The sequence below is a fragment of the Gordionus sp. m RMFG-2023 genome, chromosome 1 (assembly GCF_954871325.1).
Source record: "Gordionus sp. m RMFG-2023 chromosome 1, tfGorSpeb1-WG-v2, whole genome shotgun sequence".
Taxonomy (NCBI): domain Eukaryota; kingdom Metazoa; phylum Nematomorpha; class Gordioida; order Chordodea; family Parachordodidae; genus Gordionus; species Gordionus sp. m RMFG-2023.
In genome coordinates, this window is record NC_088775.1 from 26,162,425 (window position 1) to 26,183,987 (window position 21,563).

The 21,563-nt window shown below is 27.9% G+C and overlaps 1 protein-coding gene across 3 annotated transcripts; it reads left to right on the forward strand.

Annotated features, from left to right (window-relative positions):
• The first annotated feature begins 2,021 nt into the window (after positions 1–2,021).
• On the forward strand, positions 2,022–20,848 carry LOC135922520 (uncharacterized). Of its 3 annotated transcripts, none has more exons than XM_065456885.1 (18): positions 2,022–2,105; positions 2,145–2,296; positions 2,338–2,491; positions 2,532–2,656; positions 2,699–2,965; positions 3,011–4,097; positions 4,143–4,323; positions 4,420–4,476; positions 4,524–4,679; positions 4,740–4,934; positions 5,010–5,091; positions 15,839–16,019; positions 16,088–16,206; positions 16,647–18,266; positions 18,319–18,401; positions 18,447–18,552; positions 18,598–18,647; positions 18,719–20,848. In XM_065456885.1, the coding sequence occupies exons 2-18, from the start codon at positions 2,173–2,175 to the stop codon at positions 20,417–20,419; spliced, it is 6,288 nt and encodes a 2,095-aa protein (XP_065312957.1). In that variant the 5' UTR covers positions 2,022–2,105; positions 2,145–2,172; the 3' UTR covers positions 20,420–20,848. The 3 variants fall into 3 exon arrangements, with proteins under 3 accessions (XP_065312957.1, XP_065312959.1, XP_065312958.1); XM_065456887.1 differs by having other exon boundaries at positions 18,447–18,540; XM_065456886.1 differs by having other exon boundaries at positions 16,647–18,263.
• Positions 20,849–21,563: the final 715 nt, after the last annotated feature.

Genomic DNA, 21,563 nt, shown 5'->3' on the forward strand with positions numbered 1-21,563 from the left:
GCGATGACATGACGTAGCGATGACATAACGTAGCGATGACATGATGTAGCGATGACATGACGTAGCGTTGACATGACGTCACGATGACGTAGTGATGACATCGGAAAATTATAATATAGATATATTTAAAAAATAGAATTACAATAAAATATGTGTAATTCTTGTGCTGTATTTAAAAAAATCTAATTTAACAATTATAATATAATTAAAACAAATGAGTATATTAATAAAACATAAATAATATTTATTAGAGATCCGCAAGTAGGAAAATTGGGTTCGGGCTGGGTCGGGCCTAATATTTTTAAAAATTCGGGCCTGGTATGTTAAATTTTTTATGTAAAATAGAAATATTTGATTTTATTTATAAAATCTAGACGCCCGCCATATAACATATATCTTTTATTTTGAGTAATTATAAAAATGAATTTTTATATTTAGATAAATTCGGGCCAGGCCGACAAAACTTTTTAAAATAAATTTCAGGTTCGGGCTGGCAAAACATTTTTAAAATAATTTTGGGTCGGGCCGGGCTTGAAAAATTAGACCCGATGCAGATCACTAATTCTTAGTGCAAATGCAATATTTTTATTAAAAATAGTATAATATATAAATATTATGACTAATAATTCATTATAATTACGTTTTGAATATAAAAATTTTATTACTAAGATCATATTAAAATAATATATCAATTTTATAATTTGAATTTATAAAGAGATGTATACTTTTCTCTGAGATTTGACTAATTCATCTAGAATCAAATTTTTATTTAGAATTATCTTCTTATAAATATTTATTATTGCGAATCCATTTAAACGGCTTTCACCGGTGCTATTTCTTAAATAGGTTTTTAACCTTTTCAAAGTTGAAAATAACCTTTCATTAGTGCAGGTACTAATCGGTATGGTAGCTAAAATTAAAGGAATGTTTTGATATTAGGCAGAAAATCTTAAGTGCAATTATATATGGAAAGGGCCTGCAAAGCATATTTTGGTCTCAAAGAGCTATTCAATCAAAATTTTTATACCAAAATTCAACATCACAAAATTTGTTATCATACGATCCTGATAATTCATCAGAATAAAACTCTGAGATTTTCTTAATATCCTCTCGCGTTTCACGTGTATTTAGACTCAACCGGCAAGAAAATAAAAGCTGTTTAAAATAAAATTGTGACTAATAAATCTTTCCTTTAATTGAAATAAAAATGTGTAAATAAAGGGAGTAAAAATATTTACTTTATAAAAATCTTTAATCGTGGATTCATCAATATTTAAGCAATTGGACTATCTAGAAACTACTCTAGTTTTAAAATTTTTAATCCCAAACATATTAGCGATCATCTTTACTTTCTCATTACATTTACCAAATTAAATGATTTATCTTTTATTTAAAAATTATAAAAAATTAATTAAAATTTTTAAAACTATCTAATTAGTTTAACAATATAAATTTTATTATAAAATTTATAAATATCTAATTTAACTATGCGGAAAAAATTTACAATATATTTTTATTGTTATTTAATATTTTACATATAATTTTTAATATATAATTTTAAACCATGATGCCATTAAAATTGAAAATTCTTATTTGTTTTTTAAAATATATTTCATTTTCATATCGTATATAATTTTATTTATAAATTGAAAATATTATAAAATTATTCGCTATAAGAAAAAAATTTTCGAAGATTATGGGGGGGGGGTTTAACTCCAAAACACTCCCCCCCCCCCTCGTCACTGGAATTACTAGAAATTGTGAGTAACATACAATAGAACAAAACTTATTGATATAAAATTTGCAAAGTTTTAATGAAATATTTATTAATTTGACCTTTAAAATTCTATTATAAATGTCTGCCATATTTCCTATTATAAATTTTGATAATATTAGTTAAAATTTTCTATATTTTCTTTTAATAATTTTGTTTTTTATGCAGATATTATGTTAAAAATAAATTTAAATTGATTTTTAAATTAAATATTTATTTTTACATTTCATTAAAATCACTCTATTAGAGTTCACTCAAACAACATTAGGTATCGTTACAATTATACAACTTCCTAATAATCACCATTTTACTAGTAAAAATCCTCTAACAAGTAAAATTATACTCATTATACTTTGTAACATTTGATAAGTAATACAATCAATGTTCGATGATATATCATGTCATCTACATTTTCGCAATCCAATAATGTCACTAACCAGAAAATAGATAAAAAGAGCAAATTTTCACTTTTAAATATTAATACCATATATAAAGGGAAAGGATTTGATTCCCAAAGATCATGTAATTATTTTCTATCATTAAAATATAAATGTCTATAATAGCTAAATCTTATGGAATCCAAAGTATTGGAAAAGTTACTAGTAGTAAAAGATTGCCACCTCCTGCCATATTACCCACTAATAGGGCAGAAATTCAAGGCAATGACAATATAAATATAACAACAGGAACTAGCTGGGTTAATAAGGATACTGAAATGTAAATTACTTATTAAGAATACTAAATTCAATTCATTTAGTAATGAAATTTCAAATAATCCTCATTTTAAGAATGATCTATGTAAACAATCATATGATGTGTTATCAAATGCAGGGTTAAAAACTTGGAATGTAGCTTTAGGAAATTCTCCAGATTTAAGTTCAAGTATTTTATTGTTAATTTAAATATTATATATGTACATTATAGCATCAATAATTCCTATTTCTAATACATATGATTCTGGGCAATATTCAACTGCATTTCAAAAAGAATTTCCATCACTATCAAGTGCTGAAGTTAAAAGTTCAAATTCCATAGTTAATGTAACCTCAGTGAATTCTTCATTACATACTGAGACTTATCAGGCAAACTACTCAAATTTGAGCTATGAAAGATCAAAATCATTTTTAAGAGAAAATGCTAACAAATTTTATATGCAATCCTTAGTACCAATTAACCACCTTAGGCCTCAGAGTAGCATTATTATTCTTTAATATAGTATATTTTTTTAATATATAGCAAATTGGAAGGATATGGCACTTAGGAAATTGCCAGCTAGTAATTTAAATGATGAGCCAATAAGTGAAAATCAGCCATTTTGGACTCGTGATTTTGAAATTTCTAGAAATCCTTATACTTACCTATCTAATGCACCATTACCCTGTAATGAAATTAATATGCCTTTATCTTACCAAATAGGACCTGCTCATGATAATTTGTCTGAAGGACCCAAAAAGGAAAATAAGAAAGTCTATGGGTTAATTGATGGCTCAAATTTTATAAAGAAAGGGACTTCCTTGTTCAATAAAAATCATCATTCCTCAACACCATTTGTACCTCCGTATATGTCAGTTATCAATCCTTATAATCATTATGAAAATAAACTAAATCCAAATTTGCAAGCTCCTTACATTTATCCGGGTGCCTCGATTGCACCACCAATGCTGCTTAAAAATAGAGATTATTATCCAGAGATTGACAGAAGAGAAAGACGTTACAGTTCTTCTTTCCAGCATCCTCCACCCATGATTCAAAATGAACATTTTTATGAGTATGCTAGTAGAGGAGGGCCTATTGATAATGAATATGCCTCACCAGATTATTATTCCAAAAAAACTTTTTTTAATTCACAAACTCTCTCTTCATCTCTAAATAAAGCAAATGTTATTTTAAAAAAGAATTATGGAGGTGATGGTGTAAATTCCTACTATCCTCGCAATAAATTAAAGTATGGATCATATGATGATGAATATTATTACAATTATAACTATCAAAATGAGAGACAAAATCATAATGCCAGAAATCCAATGTCACAAAATCCATATTCACCAACCTACTACCAAAAAAGATCTTCAGCTTTTTTTGATTCCAGACCATCTACCTATTACCCTTATTACAATGAAGATATGGTTCCCAATGGAAATTATAGACGAATAAAATATGCGGAGGATGATTCTTTCATCAAATACCATCAGCAAGCACCAATAGGCAGTGGCATTAATGAAAAAGCTCTCCCCAAATCTCCTGTACCATATAAAATACCTCCACTGATGCCACAACATCATGTCCCATCAGTTTTTATCAAGCAGAATTCTTACAACACAAGGTTTTATATTCTTTTTTATGTGTTTTGAAGTCATTCATTTTACAGGGTTAACTCCACATTAAGTGATGATGATGCTCATCAAAATCAAGTTAATCAAAGGCATAAAGTACTTGACCAAGAAGCAGAAGAAGCGAATATGAATAGACCAGCTTCATATGACTCTTATAAACATTACTCAACAGAGGAGAGACATTTCCCATTGCAATCACACTATAATACACATGAAGTATGTATACTATGATATATATTCATTGACAAAAATAACTTTTCTAATCAAAATTAGTAAATTAAACAAAAATAATTAATATTTATATCAAAAAAGATGTATCACCAAACCTCCATGCATCCGTTTCCACCATATGATGCACCATCCTACCCTGTACTAAATAATTGTTTAATTTTCAGAATTATTTATTTTATACTTAGGAATATGAACAAACATTTAATAATTTGAATGACAAAAAGTACAAAAATCAACATTATTCATATAGAGGAAATGCAAAATTCAGTGAAAATTCTAAAAACATTATTCAAGAGTGCGAGGAATTTGGTGACCACTTGAAAAGGAATGATTTAAATCAGGTATAATAAATGAATAGTAGTTGACATTTTTGCTTATATTACTTATTAATAACCTATCAGATTTTGTCTAATAAACCTTTAGCTGAAGATGGTTTACAGGATAAAGAAGAAAAAGAGGGTGATATGGATGCATGGTCAGATAGCCCCTCACCCCATTCTAACTCTAAATTTCAATATTTGAGTAATACCACCACTAGCAAGGATATTGTTGATCACACTAAACAACCTTACACCTCTTCCAGTGTAAATAAAAAGGTATATAATTAAAGCTGTCTCCTTAATTATTTTAATCAATTATATATCATTTTTTAAACTGGAATTTATTTTTAGGTATCAGGGCTTGACACAAATATTCAAGATGGGCAACAGCAAAAGAGTTTCAAAATTAATACCACAAATAAATATCAAACAGGTAACAATATCCATTATATCTTGTAAGTACTGTTGTTAAATATCACTTCTGAGAAGTAACAAGTTACCTTTTAAAAAGTAGCTAAAGTTAATTGTCAAAATACTAACTAACATTTCAAGTTATTTTATAAAGTATTTAATTAACCCATCATTTATTATACAAAGTTTTGTGATTTGAAAATTTTATGCAAATTAATTTAAATGAAAATACAATTTTCATAAGAATTGCACATGAAAAGTATACCACATTATTTTTTTCACCAGAGATTTGCAAGGCATCATCTATTTTGTCCATTAAGATTTTTCAGCAAATTGTCTGGCCTGTTATTTAAATCTATTATTCAGGCTCCATAATTTTTTTATTAATTTTCTGGCCTGGCCTTTTATGAAAGTCAAGCAAGCCCATTAAAATTTTACAAAAGTCAGGCCTGGCTAGTAAGCAGAAAATAATTCCCCGTAAAAATATCCATTATAATTCTCTGGAATTGATTTTCTCAAAATTTTTAAATATATTATTTCAAGATTTTTATTCCATGGATATATATATATATATATACAAATTATTTCCCCTATTTTTATAATTTTTAATATATTAAAAAACTGGAATTTTTTTCCTGGGAATTATTTTCATAGATTTGACCTGGCCTATTAAAATTATACAAAAAGTCTTTTTCCAATCATATTTTTTATGTATATCTAATTTTTTCCTAAAATCCATTAATTTTTATAACAATTTTATAATTAATTGTGTTTTGATATCTGTATTTGGAATTGGATAACATCATAATAACTTTAATTTTTTATGAATTTATTTTAATTATATTTAAATTATGCAGCTCTTAAAATACAAAAAATATTAGCATATTGTAATTTATTTTCAAATAGTATTAGTCAAAATCAATATATTTGCTAAAATATTTTGCCAAAGAGTATTTGATCTGGTTAAATATGGTCAAATACTCTAAAAAAAAATCTGATAAAAAAATAAAAAATATGTTAGAAAAAAGAAAAATCTATATGAAAATATATGATCACAATCCTGTGGGTCCCCAATATCAAGGTGATCTTACTAGTAGTGAATTTAATGAAGTATGTGATATATTACAAGAATTAGGCATTGTATAATGTGGTGGTGAAAAAATATTTCAAGTGATATCATAAATTTTAGGAGTAAAAGTGACATGTTTAATAGTAAATTATGTGAACAGTAGCTTCCACAAGAAACTCATCAACCTCAAGTTATTAGAATGGGTTTAGACCACCATGCCATTAAGAGAAATTATTTTACTATCAATTCCTAGTTCTACTTCTTCAGAAAAAATTGGTTGATTTGGGGTAATAATCTAATAAAACAAATCAATTGAAGATCTTGACAACAGGAAAATTTATGAAAAAATAATAATATTGAATATGAATCAGAACAAGACTTATCCTGCGGAGAACTAAACATTAGTTATTGTATGAGAATGAATTTAAAAAAATAGTCTTTTGTTAATTTGCTTAATTTATGACCTTTTGTGCTCATGCTCTGAGCATGAACCCTGAGTAAATATCTGGGGTTTAGACTTGGGGAATAGAATTTATTTATTTTCTTTCTAAACATGAAAAAAGTTTTATGATTATTTGGATTTGACATGTCTCCTATATAATTATAATAACAATTAATGATTTATTATTTAGAAATAAGTTGCTAAAATTTGGGAAATAAAATATGTAAATATGTTATTTTAAATTAAAAGTATGAATTTCAGAAAAACTAATTTGAATGGGTTAAACAAATAGTAACTCACAAAAGAATAAATTGTGATAATTTAAAAGAATAAAAATTTTTAATGCATATAAGATACTAAGAATTCCTGAAGAGGAAATATTTGTTTTGACTTTTAAGAAAACGGGGTATGTATGATCAATTGCAGGAGAAATTTAGTGAAAATTTTTATTTTGTGGGAGAATTATGAAAATTGAGTTTGAGAAAAATGGCTTAATTAGCCCCCACCCTTCCATATTATACCAATTTGTCCAATGTTTTTAGACCTTATATTTTGGAGAATCATAAAAAATAGAGATCATAATCTCCTCAAACAAGATATCAATATCTAGCGGTATTTTTAATATATTTAAAAGCGAGAAAAAAATAAAGAAATATAAAGAATGAAAATAATTATTTTTTATATGCCCAGATGATTTTTTAAAAATTTATATTTATATATTTTTTCTTTTCTACCTGCATTGATGAAAGAAATAAATATTATTTACTTTATATTTTACTTTTTCTTCCTTATTATTTTGTTTCATATTTTTTTAAAAAAATTGCAAAATTATTGAAAGAAAATAGAAAATAAATTTTTTATTTTGTATATTCCATTTTAATAATTAAACTTTTATATATAACATAAATAAAACAATTTTTCTTTGTATATTATAATAACCATAAATAATAAAAAAAAACAAATCGCTTATTTTTTTAGGTTATATTTTTTTTCTATTTTATTCTTTCATTATTTGTATTATAAAACTTTTATTTCATGTCATGAATAGCCGGGAAATCCAAATTAAAATATTTTTCAATAACTATTTAGTCGATTAACATTACTACCCATATTTATAAATTGTGATGATAAAAATATTACAGCCCTCAAAGACCTAGACCCGTCCAATTAGAATAATATTCATGATTATAATTGAAATATAATTAAATTAATTTTTAATAAAGCTCATATCAATATTTTGCATTGTTTAAAATATTCCTGACCCCTCAATACCCAGAACTGCCCACTTAGAATGATAATTATGATTACAATCAAGATATAATCAAAATACCTTTTATTTGATACATTAGCTCATGTTCATACTTTTCTAAGTTCAGAAAAAAACAACTATAAATTGGTTTTTACTCTGAGTATGACTGAACCCCAGGTCTTCTTGCTCAGAGCTGGTTTAGTCGATTTCTAAACCCAAACCCCAGGTCTGGTGTTTACACAACCAACCTATTAACAACACTAACCCTGATATAAATATTTTAATATGACTTGCTATTAAAAATCAATTTAAATAAAATTGTGATACAAATCACCTCGATTTTTTTAACAACATGGTGATTTAATTAACATTACTATTTTATAAATACTTGATTAATTTTAAATTTTTATTTTTTGTTAATAATAAATTAGGACCTGGTTATTCTAATTTTTTTTAAATAAAATTTGGGTCAGGTCAAGCCGAAATTTCTAAATATGATATTCCATTATAGATATATATTTTAAAATTCTTGAAAAAAACAAGGCACTGAATAATATTTTTTACAATTAAAAAAATTAAAATTTCTATATTTAAATAAATTTGGGTAAAGCTGTGGTTTGACAAATATTTTTTTATTTCTAGTTGGGTTTTTTGGGAAAAATAAAAAATTTATTTGAAACTGGGCCAGGCTGGAAAAATTTATTTTAAAAATTTTGGGCTATACTTGAAAATTAGGCCTGACTGCACATCAAAAGAAAAAGAATAGAATTCTATTTACAATGTTATTTCTTCAATCATCCTGGTAGTCACAGAGAAAATCCTACCTTGGCACTGCTTGCTGGTATACATAAAATCATTTATGTTAAGTGGATATATATAATAGAGATCTGCAAAAGTAGGGTCGACCCGTTCCTGGCCTGAATGGGCTTTGGACTGGGCCAGGCCTTATATTTTTTAAGAAAATTTGGTCATGGCCAGGTCGGGCCTTAGAAATTTTTTAAAATATCAATTTATGTTGAACATTTTATGTAAAATGAAATATGTGATTTTATTTATAGAAAGTAGACGCCATATAACATATATCGTTTATTTTGAGTAGTTATAAAAATTAATTTCTATATTTAAATAAATTTGGGCCAAGCCGGCAATATTTTTTTTTAAAAATTCGGGTTCGGGCCTGACCTAGCAAAACTTTATAAAAAAAATTTCGGGCCAGGCTGGGCTTAAAAAATTAGGCGTGATGCAAATCTCTAATATATAATATTGATTTGAAATATTATTTCCAACTTAATAGGATTTATACTAGTTTTCCTTTTTTTAACCTCATCTCAAGAACATTCTCCCAAAATAGGAGTATATAGGCCTCCACTCTGATTTCAATAGCCCGTTATTTCATCCTCCCTACTTTTTTTTGACTATGCAAAATTTATTAACATTTAAAATACTATTTGCTCAATTTTGATTGAGTTTGTAGGTTTTACCTCTATTATTTATCCCACGCATGATAGAGAGTCCATTTTATTAATTATTTTTTATTTCCTTGTGAATTAATCTTTTCTTATATTGATAACATCTTCATTTTTTTGAAACTTGAATTCAATAGAGTAGCAATCATGAAATATGAATGCATTTTTCATCTTGAATAATTAACTTTTTTTATTAGTAAATTCTAACCTATTAATTATTGATTATAATTCAAAAATTATGTTGGAAATTCATCTGCAGTTAATTTAATAGTTTTATTTTCTATAAATAAACATAAGGTGAAGTTGATTTTAATTTTAAATCATGCTCAAATTGCTCACTCACTTCCTTAGGATCAATTTCATCAAATTGTTTTATCAATTTTATAATAATTCTACCAAATTAATTTAGAATTTCACCTGACCTTGACCTCTTGATGTAATGTGTTAGTCAATTTTTTTATTAAGGTCACTGTTTATAATATTGGACTACATTCATAATGTCAGGAGCTTCCTCTATTAAGTTTCTCATTAAAGCTTTTGCATATCAGTATTTATTTGATGAACATGAACTATTAATATCCTTATATTTATCAAATGCCTTTATTATATTAGCACCTTGATCCATTTCAAATAAAAGATTTGCAAAGTCATCTTGTATATCTATATGATACAAATCTCTTGAGCAATTCACTTAATATTTTTGCATGTTTTTATCCTTTGAATATATAAATAAAATTCGTTTTTTAAAAATCCAATTATCAATATAATGTAAAGACAATATAATTTATAAGAATTTTATATAGTCATCTGTCCACATGTCTGTCGTGATGGCACAAAGCTTGATATAAGAATAAATATAAAACTATCGATTTTCTTTTAACATGATTCATTGACCAACCACTGAACTTTTAATATCAAATTTTCCTTTTGTTGCTCCAATGTCAATTAAATGTTGGTCTTTTAGAGATCCTTCATCAGTTATAACCTTAAAGGACCTCTTATACCTTTGGAACAAAACATGACCACTTTATAAATCAATTGTGATATTGGCATTTATCAGATCTTTATTATAAATTAATTGGGTAAGTTTTTGTGAATTAGATGTGAACTTCCCATTGAATATTTATATTGGAAAATTTTATTGTATGATATGCTTTAACATAATGAATGATTTATTATTACTATCTATAAGAAGGTAGAATTTCTGCCAAACATTGCTTTTAAGTGTATTGTTTTCTTTAATTTTATAAATACCATTTTGAAGGCCTTTTCTTATGCTTTCATATGATTGCATAATAATTAAAATATTTAATCTTATTTACCTTTTAAAATTTATAATACTCTTATATAACTAATTTTTGATAGAAAATATAATTTTTTAAAAAATACCTTTTTCATAATATTCCATGCACTCCCGATATCGCCTATGATACTTTAATGATTTAAAAATATTAAAAAAATAAAAATAAATACCAATGTATCATAAAAATATAATTATTTCTATTTATCGTATTTTATAAATACCAGAAAGAGCTCGTTTTTTATAAAAAAATATTATGTCAATATTTTGAATAACCATTTAGCTAGTCAAAATCTTCAAAAATAAATAATTATGATTTTTTTTACTTAAATGAATAAATTATGCTATGATTGGTTAATTGACTTTATTCAAATTTTTATTTGTTTTAAAAAAAATTTATATTAATTTTAATTAAAGTATCCAATATGTTGAGGTTTTTATGTATTCATTCTATGTTATTTTAATATTAGCAATTAAGTAAATTTTCATGTCATTTTTTATAATTCCATTAATTTTTATTATAAGATTGATTATACTTTATTTCTAGATTCATGGATATGTCTAGTGTTGCGTAATTGGCTAAAAACTACGGCTAAGCCTAAAAATCGGCTAAACCTAATAAGACTAAGCCTAAAAATCGGCTAAACCTAATAAGGCGTCTAAAAATGAAATTAGTTAAAACCTAGCATTAATTATTATTTATTTATTTTAGTAAAATAATCTATTTTATTTATATTTAATGTAAATATTTTATTATTAACAAATAAACATGATATGATTTAATATTTTTTATTTATATTATTATATTTTGAAATGAAAATAAATTTATTTATTTGATGTTTTTTTTAATAAAAAAAATAATATGCTGCTATTGTAAAAGTAATATATTCTTTTTAATACAATTTATTAGTGATTTTATCTTTTATTGAGGAAATATATTGTAAATTTTATTAGATATAAACAATCTTTTAGGTGAAATCTTATATAATTTTTTTTTATCATTTTTTTAAAATTATCTATTTTTTTATTAAATGAGGGGGTTTTTTCTAAATAATTTTATTGATAAATTACTTATTTATATAATAAATAATAACATAAACTATTTACATAATTAGTAATAAACAAATATATTATTAAATTTGAAATTAATATTTAAAATTAATATATCGAAGATTTCTTTTTAGAAATACCAAAATTTCCAATTTATCAGAAATCAGTCTGCGGTGATGAGGACTGTCAATATCACTAGCATCACTAAAAACACATTCTGAAGATTATTGAACACTTTTTTAAACAGAATGCGAAAAAAAAATAACTATATGGCAGAATGTTTATTAACTAATTATTACTATTAAAATAATTCAACATAAAAATGGATTTCAATTTTATTTATAAAAATAGATGGTTTTTTAGATATAACTTATTCTAAAAAAATTTATAATATTTTATTTTTGTTAAAAACGCCACTTTTTATCTGATCGGATCGGAAAATTTTATAATATTTGCCGATAACCGATATTTTAAAATGGGTGAAATATCGTCCCGATCCTATCCGATATAAAATATCGGTACAACCCTAGTTATTTTTGAATTTTTTTGACGAATAGGTTAAAATAGGTATTGATAACATATTTAACATAAAACAACATTTAAAAAATCCTGGACGGGCCAGCCCTGAATATATAAAGTACAGACTAAAAATCCCGGCCAGGCTTATTTTTTTTTTGAAAATAAGAGCCGGGACGAAATTTTTCTATTGGCAGCATATTATTTTTTTTATTAAAAAACATCAAATAAATAAATTTATTTTCATTTCAAAATATAATAATATAAAAAAAAAATATTAAATCATATCATGTTTATTTGTTAATAATAAAATATTTACATTAAATAAAAATAAATAAATAAATAATAATTAATGCTAGGCATCTATGCAGAATTTTTGACTAATTTCATTTTTAGCCGATTACGCAACACTAGATATGTCAGAGCATGATAATGGTAAATACATTCCAACATTGTCATTAGAATATTTTAAGAAACTAATTTATCAAACTGTAAGGCATATAACTAGTACTAGAAATTTTAAATACAACAAGAGAAAGGTATTCTTTTAGATTTCATTATCTATGAAGGAAAGGGAAGTTCTACTGAATCCATTTTATACCCAACTCCTGATAAAATTAATGTTGGAGTTAGAATGACCTATCTTTGAGTATTCAGGGAGACAGTTCAATTGATGTAATGCCAGACAGTGACATTCGCATCACCAAATGCTTTGATAATAGGGCAGTATACATGACCTCCAATATTTATAGATCAAAACTATTTGATTTGTCAGCAATGGTCAAAAGAAAAGTTATATTATGGTCAGTCATCAATATTATTGTATCTTGAATTATGATAAAAATATGGGTGGAGTTGATAATTTGGATAGAGTTATTTTAAATTACTCAGTTAAAAGTTGAACAAAAACATGGACCATTCAGTTTTTGTTTACTTCATTGATTTTTTGGATGTAGCAGAGTGGCTAGAATATAAAAAAGATAGAACTTAGGCATGACATTTTAAAAAGGATATGATGGATTATTATCAGTTTAAAATTGAATTGGCAGAATATTTAATTCATGATTATATTCGATGAATCTTCAAGTTCAGAGAGTGATGGCGAGATAAACCTAAAAGGAGAGCAGTGGTTGCAATATCTAACCTGCCTTCTGTGAAAGAAAAGATTCTTCATTTACCAATAGTAGATGATCAATAATAGTCCAGATCCAAACACAGACTCAATACCTGTAATAGTAATAGATTATCATTTATTAAATGTAAATAATGTGATAGTCATATTTTTTATGTATTAATAATATTCGAAATTGTTTTTTTATTTTTATAATAATTAATATTCTATTGATTAACTCTCATAGTATCATATAGGATACACCTTATATAATTTTTGCTATATAAATAAAAAGGCCTATTTTAGAACATAACTTTGATAATTTAATAAATTTTTTGAAAAAATAATTAATCGTTTTATCTCAAGTTTGAGTGGGATATATAATAGTTTATGTATTTATACTTTTCCTTTTATATTTTACTTTCTATTTCAATAATTAAAAGTATTTTATATAACAATAATATGAGCATTTTAGAAAAAAGGTGATATTTGAAATTAGATAAATATTATATGAAACATTGTAAATTATTTTTTCTATATAATTTTTGTGTATTTGTTTTCCAGTTAGGCCCACTAATTTTTTATGTGAATTGCCGAACCTGTTATAAATTTTTAAAGACATTGCCTGGTCCATCAGCTGGGTTTTGAAGTTTTACGCGCTGAAATATAAATATAACAATAATATATTTTTTGACTTGTATTAAACTAATTGCAAAATTGGGGCCTAAAAGATAAATAAAATTTACTATACTAGCTTTATGTGTAAGTGGGATATTATTTTGTTATTTTAGGCATTCTTCATATATAAAGACAATGAAGAAGATATTTATTTATAAAGTAACTAGTTTTGTCGTTATATTTCAAAAATATAATTAGTTACATTTAGAGCCATGCAAAATCAATTTTTTCGCTTCGTCACAGCCCAAAATCTTTATTAATTTTAAGTCCTACCTAAAAAATTTATTTATTTTTGATCCTGGCCTTAATCTAAGATCACTAACTTCCTTATAAATTATCATTTTATTTTGATAAAACAAGAGGAAAACATTAATATCTAAATTTATTTAACAAATTTTCAAGCCAAACTGATTTAAGGAAAAGAAGTTCGAGCCCTTTTAATTTTTAGTCTACCAAGTTTTGGATCATCTTGTTGGGCTCTAATTACAGTTAAACTAGTTGAAGTTACCTTAACAATAATACCAAAAAAATATTCAAAAACAACTAAAAAGTTTACGTTTTTGAATGCCTGTAATTAATAGCAAAAAAGTATTACTTTATCAATGGTCTTATTATTTCAAACTTCAAACTAGATCCTTCAGACCTGCTTTTCTTTTAGGTCTGATTTTAGAAAAAATTTATGAACTATTACAATGATATAAATATCGGATCTTGTCCAAAATAAGTTTTTAATTTAAGAGCAAGATCCAGCAAAGCCCGAGAGAAAATATGTTCAACTGACCTGAGTTGATTAAATTAAAAGGGGGCACTGATAGGTCTCATATATGCCTCTTTATTTTATTGTAACATCGACACAGATCATTTAAATATGACTGTCCTATGAATTATATTGAATAGGGGTGTACCGATACCACCTTTTGGAGATCCAATCCGATATCATATCTAATTTTGTATTCTGTAGAGATACCAATGGTTTTAATTTTAATATAATTTTTATTAGTATAACATCTATAATTTAACTATACCATAACTTATGTGATTTAAATATATTATAATGATCAGTTATAGTTTATATTCAATTCAATTGCAATTCTAAAAGTATATAATATTTTTTATTGTTAAATCACTTATATAATAAGTAATTACTTTAATCTATATAAATAATAAGTAATGAACAAATATATTTTGAAATTTGAGATAATATTTTACATTAATATATCGAAGATTTCTTTTTAGAAATACCAAAATTTCCAATTTATCAGAGGTCAGACTGCGGCGATGGTAACTGTCAATATCACCAGTTTCACTAAAAACAGATTCTGAAGAGATTATCGCACACTTTTTTAAACAGAATGCGCAAAAAAATAACAATATGGCAGAATGTTTATTAATTAATTATTATTAAAAAAATATACATAAAAATGGATTTCGATTTTATTTATAAAAATAAATGTTTTTAGACAACTTTTTTTAAAAATTTTATAACATTTTATTTTTGTTAAAGACGCTATTCTATATCTAATCGGATCGGCAAATTTTATAATATTGGCCTATAACCGATATTTTAAAATGGGTGAAATAACGGCCCGATCCGATTCAATAAAAATATCGGTACATCCCTAATATTGATGCTTCACCTACATTTTAAGTTCTAAATATAAGTTGTCAAATAAAATAAAAATCAGAACCACCGAACCGTTTTTAAAAAAATCATAAAAAATGGAACCAGCACCAACTTTTTCAAAATATTTGGAACTGAAGACAACCCTTTTTTAGTTCAAGTTCCAAACTCGTGATGATAAATATGTCATAATATGTGTAGTATATAGGGAAAAATAGCGCTCAATTACATATCCGTAAATCAAATGAATATTAAACATTTGAGTAGATCCATCACCATGGCAAGATTCGGAAAAATCTTCTACCAATACAAACAGGGAATACCAAAAGGACCCGTTTGAGCACGATTATGACGAACATAAGCCAATTTCAAACAAAGATGATAAGATCGAAAAACCTAACACCTTTCACAGCAAAAAGTCTGATGACAAAATTCCCGAAAATTACAAGTAAAATAAATGTCATAAACCTCGATTATAATGTACATTATACATTGTTACTTCGATAATTTGCCTAGACTATCCAAAAAATCGTACAACACAGTGTATGCCCCACAGCCAAGTAGATTTGATCATAACACCAAGTCGAAAGATTTAATCACTTCCAAAAGGCACAATTACTCTTCAGCCAAGCCAAGTAAAAAAAATTTCTTTTTAAAATAGCTTTAGCTTATTTTTTTATTAAAAGTTTATAGTAATACACTACCTCATCAGCTAACCTTGAAGAACTAATTTTTAAAGTCTTTGAGTTAATCGGATAATCAAAAACAAAGAATGAATGTTGTTAACTGGTTTGAAAGATATTATTTTTAATTTTAACCAAAAAATTATATAAATTAAAAATTAATTCGAGTTTTTGTTCGTTTCCTTAGTTAATGACCTACACCTTAATGAGCTATTTTAACTGCATTGTAATATGAAATGAAACTACTGTTTTTATTAAATTTCAGCTTAAATATTAAAAGCATTTCGCTTTTTTATCATAAAATTTAATTTTGTGGTTGATAGGGTAGTGTGCTACCCACAGTTCAGTATTTTTTGAGAAAAAAAATGATAAAAAAAATATAATTGTATTAGCTGATGAAGCAAATCGTGAATTACACAAGAAACCTGAAGCTAAATATAATCTTTCCTCGACTAATCAACCTATCAAAAAAGCTGATGTTGATTCCTCTAAAAACGTGCAAGATTTAGCATCTAGCAAATTTAAATGGGTATTTGAAGGGGGTAAAATTACAAAGCTATCCATACTAAATGATGATATGAAAGTGAATATGACAAAATCTCAAAAAGTTCTTGGTACCCATATTCCTAAAATGCTTCCTGCTACTTCTGATGATTCTAGTAGCTTATTAGTGGGATCTAAATCACAGAATAATCGAATCGATAATGCTGTAAGTGAAGAAAAGAAAGAGAGTAGCTTGGCAAAATTCAGTCGGGAGTTAAAGGAGGAACGTGAGGCCGCGGAAGCTAGTAAGCTTAAAAAGATTCGGGATATCAAAAAGCATGAAGTTATTAAGGATAATCATTTAAACGATTCAAATTTTGGACCCAGAAAGGGTGTGCAATTTAAACCCTACCCTGGTAACAAGCTTAATCCTTTAAAAAATGATGACCATGACATTAAATCAACTTTGATATCAAAGAAAAACGATAAAGCTATGCCGATCACCTTGAGAACTGATTTAAAAAACTCCTACCATAACTTAAATAAGTATGGATTATCTGATAACACTCTTGGTAAGGTATTACCCAAAACTGGGTATAAAAATTATAGCTACCCCAAACAGGAATCTTTTAAAGGGTGCGAAAATTTACCCAACCATTCGATTTCAAAGTGGAGCAATACTGGTCGATCTGAGAGCCAACAACCCAGCGAATTAGAAGGAGGGGGAAAAATTTGCTCCCCTAACTTCGAATCTGAACCCATGCCCATTGATAACTCATCAACCACTGCTAAAGCTATTGGTCACAAGCAAGACCGTCCCACACGTTTTACTGCTTTTCCCCGTGACCCAAAAAAGACAAACCCTGATTCATCCCTTAGAACAAAAAACTCTCCTGTCAATACCAACATCTCTTGTGCTCTAAGAGCATTACAGCAACCTACAGTGTCCAAAATATCATCCCCACGTAGCTCGATCCGCAGCCCTTCAGGTTGGGGCGGTGATGAGCATGATGAATGGGAAACCGCCTCTGAGAGCAGTGAACGTGCTACTGAACTTCCCGCTGCATCTCGCCACAACCATACCACAACTCGACCAAATTTTTCCGAGCCGCTGCCACCGCAGTTGCGACCACGCCATGAAGATATTCGCGGAGATGAACGGGATCGGCGGGCAGCACCACCCAGCAAGTCGTTCAGTAACGGTCGCGTCAACGGCAGTGGTGGCGGCTATCTGCACTCCCAGCAGCACCCACCAAGACAAAGTCCCAATGACCCAGATAGTCACCTTCCTCTGCATACTAGCGAAAGACGTGGTGATAGTAAGGTTAGAACCACTAAAGATTCTGTTAACAGATTTACTCCAAAATTTGATGATGGACAGCCAGGGAACCGACAAAACGATAAAAAACAATTTCCTGCAAGTTTTAATAAAAAATTGAACTCAAACTTTCAAAATACTGATGGAGGAAAAGCGCAAAAACTTAGCACAAATCAGTATGCTTCTAAATTAGTTAAAAATGTAGCAAGTGGTAATATACTATTTTATTTTATATATGCTTTTAAAATATTTTATAACATTAGGTTATGGTAAAGATTCTTATGCAACAAAAGACAAATATGAATTATCAGATAAAAGTCAGCAAGCACCTATCAAACCATCGCCTGTAAGAAAATAATATTTTATAATAAATAATTTTATATTACTACAGGTTGTTAGTGGTCTTAACAGTAAAACTGATACTGTGAATGTTGATATGTGGCCAAATAATGCAAAATCTAGAAATTCTCAACATGATCCTAACAGTAATATTAAACGTATAATACCATTTATTTTTTATATTGCTTTAATTAAAATTATAGAAAAACTCCAAAAAGATTCAAATTTTCCTACAAATTTTAACGTTTATAAAGTAAGAATATTTATTTTCCCCTCCAAATGAATAATCGTTAATATCAAATTGTTTAAAAAAATATATTTAAGCCTTTTTCCAAAAGCGCCATAGATTCTCCCTCACAACGATTGAATAAACAAATTCAGTACCAACGTGACGCAAATTCAGCAGGCGTCCAATCATTTTCGTCAAACGCTTTTGCCACATCGGGTATGACCTCTCTACCAACCATCACTATGGGTCTATGTATCAAAAATCTAAAAACTTTAAATTGTCATGGAACATCGTTGCCCCCTTCTCATATGCAAGACAAGGCAGAGATGACGCCTATTTCCCCCTCGGCTGCTGATCTTAATTTGCGGATTGCCTCGGTCAAAAAGGTGTGGGACGATTCCGTCAACACCACCGATAATGATAGTAAGTTAAAACTATCTCTTTACCACCATGAAATGGCGAAGTTTAAGGTGGAACCCATGGATATACTCATCCAACATCAAAATGAATACAGATATATAGATTCGAATTGTTATATATCCAGTTCATATGATATGAATATCGGGAGTTGCTCCATATCTTCCTCCATGTCTCCATCATTTACTGAATTTTATAATGTCAAATGTGACAGAGATTTAGTCTTTTCAAAGGAAGATAAATTTTGCCTAAAAAATGATTCTGATGACAAGAATTCTCTTGGATCAAACGTTGCCGCCTCAAACGCCAATAGTAACGTTTGTAAGGTAAAGCCTCATAAACAGCAAAATTTACACTTTTCCTCTGGGAATTCTATAGATAATGCTGAACAATTACCTTCCTCAATTTTTTCATCGGTTGAAGACACTATATCACAAAATGCATTTAATAATATATTTAATCAATTCACCATGCCATTGCCTCTGCCTAATTCTTTGTATCCTCAGGCTCACCCTACCATACCAAACAATCTAACAACTAATCTACTGAGGAACAATTCAATGGCTACCGTTATGGGGATTTATGAAAATTTTTTGAACAGTAGCTCCAATTTAAACATGGGTGGAGCTCCCCATCTCAATGGCAATGCTTCATCGATTGAGAACACCTTAAATCTTAATAATCAACAACAGTTCAACCAAATGATAATGCAAAATTATGTTAATCCAACTGTCCCGACATTATCTACCAATCAACAAATGACACAGCCCTCCATGGCAAACAATATTTTTTCTTATAGGCCCTCTCTTCCTTCTAACCTAGGACCTCCACAACAATACAATCCACTGTACTCCCCCAATCAGCCATTAGCCTCGGCCCTTGCCAAACAATTGCCAGGCAACAATCCTCCACCCAGACTCCCCATCATGCCCCCAAATACGTCCCACATGTTGATCCAGCTCGAACCCTTTACCAACATGATGGATATGGCAGCCATGGCACATCAGCTCCAGCAAAACGGGGGTTCAGTATCAATAACTCAAAATATCATGCCTCGTCAACCCTTTCCCAACCCAACACCACCACCTAACCATGCAGTTACAGTAGCATCCAACACTCTTAATTTGATGAATTATTTTGGCGCTTTTCCTCCCACACCTGTCTCGAACCCCCCAAACGCTCCACCCGTCATGCCAAACATTATCCTAAGCCAAAATCCTAACAACTATGTTGCCGCACTCATCAATCACCAACCACTCTCCCAGCCATCACTTGCTATGCCCCCCACCCCAAATCACAATGTTCAAGCTAGCTTCATAAACCACACTGCCAACCCTAATCCATCCCAACCATTTCCTTCTAACCCACTATACAAATAACTGACTAGGAATAAATAAATCATTTTTTCATCGAATACCTAAGGAATTTACAAATTTGTTAATCAAGCATTATTTTCTAAATCTTGACTAAATTTACCCAGGATCTTGTTTTTCAATAAATTGATGTTAAAATTATTATATCAAAGACAAACCGCTTTTGAATTTTTCAAAATAATTATTTGTTTTATTAGATGTTGATTATTTTGCTACACTTTATGTTAAATGAGCATTGTTTCTTTGTAAATTGTTTTCATTTAATTAATTTATTTTTATAAATCTAAAAATTATAATATGGTTTAATTTTTATTGTGTTTATTATTTATACATCTCGATTTCATTTGAATACAACTTAATCTCAATTATGTATATGTTTTTTAGCTCTATAATTTTGGTTGAAAATTGTTCAATAAAAAAATGTTTTACTATATCGCCAGAATGCTTTCTCGAATTTTAAATTCAATATCCGCCTGAATGAATTAAATTGTGTTTATTTTAAAGTCCATTATTATTCAAATATTAATATAGTTGCCATTTGTATTTAATAATTTTTTTAAATATCTAAATTTATACATTAAGAAAATATTTAGCTTAAATAATGGAAACTTAGAATAAATATTAACCTTAATTGGATAAATCTCTATTACATAAGGGTCATTCCCGTATCAGGTCAATTCAGCGAAACTTTTAACGCGAATGTCGTTTATCGCGAAGGAATTTTATAGCGAAGGTAATATAGCGAAACCAATTCCGCGAAGACAATATCGTGAATTTATTTCCGCGAAACCTTAACCGCGAATACTTTATAGCGAATACATTTTAGCGAAACTTTGATCGCGAACTCGTTATAGCAAATTTATTTCCGCGAATACTTTTTAGCGAAACTTTTATCGCGAACTCTTCATAGCGAATTTATTTTCGCGAATACTTTATAGCGAATACATTTTGGCTAAACTTTGATCGCGAACTCATAATCGCGAATTTATTTCCTCGAAACCTAAACCGCGAATACATTTTAGCGAGCGAAACTTTAATCGCGAACCATTTATAGCGAATTTTCTACCGCGAATGTATTTGTGCGAAATTATTATAGCGAGCGCATGACCGCGAAAATTGTGAATTCATTTTAAGTGAAATTGATATATTC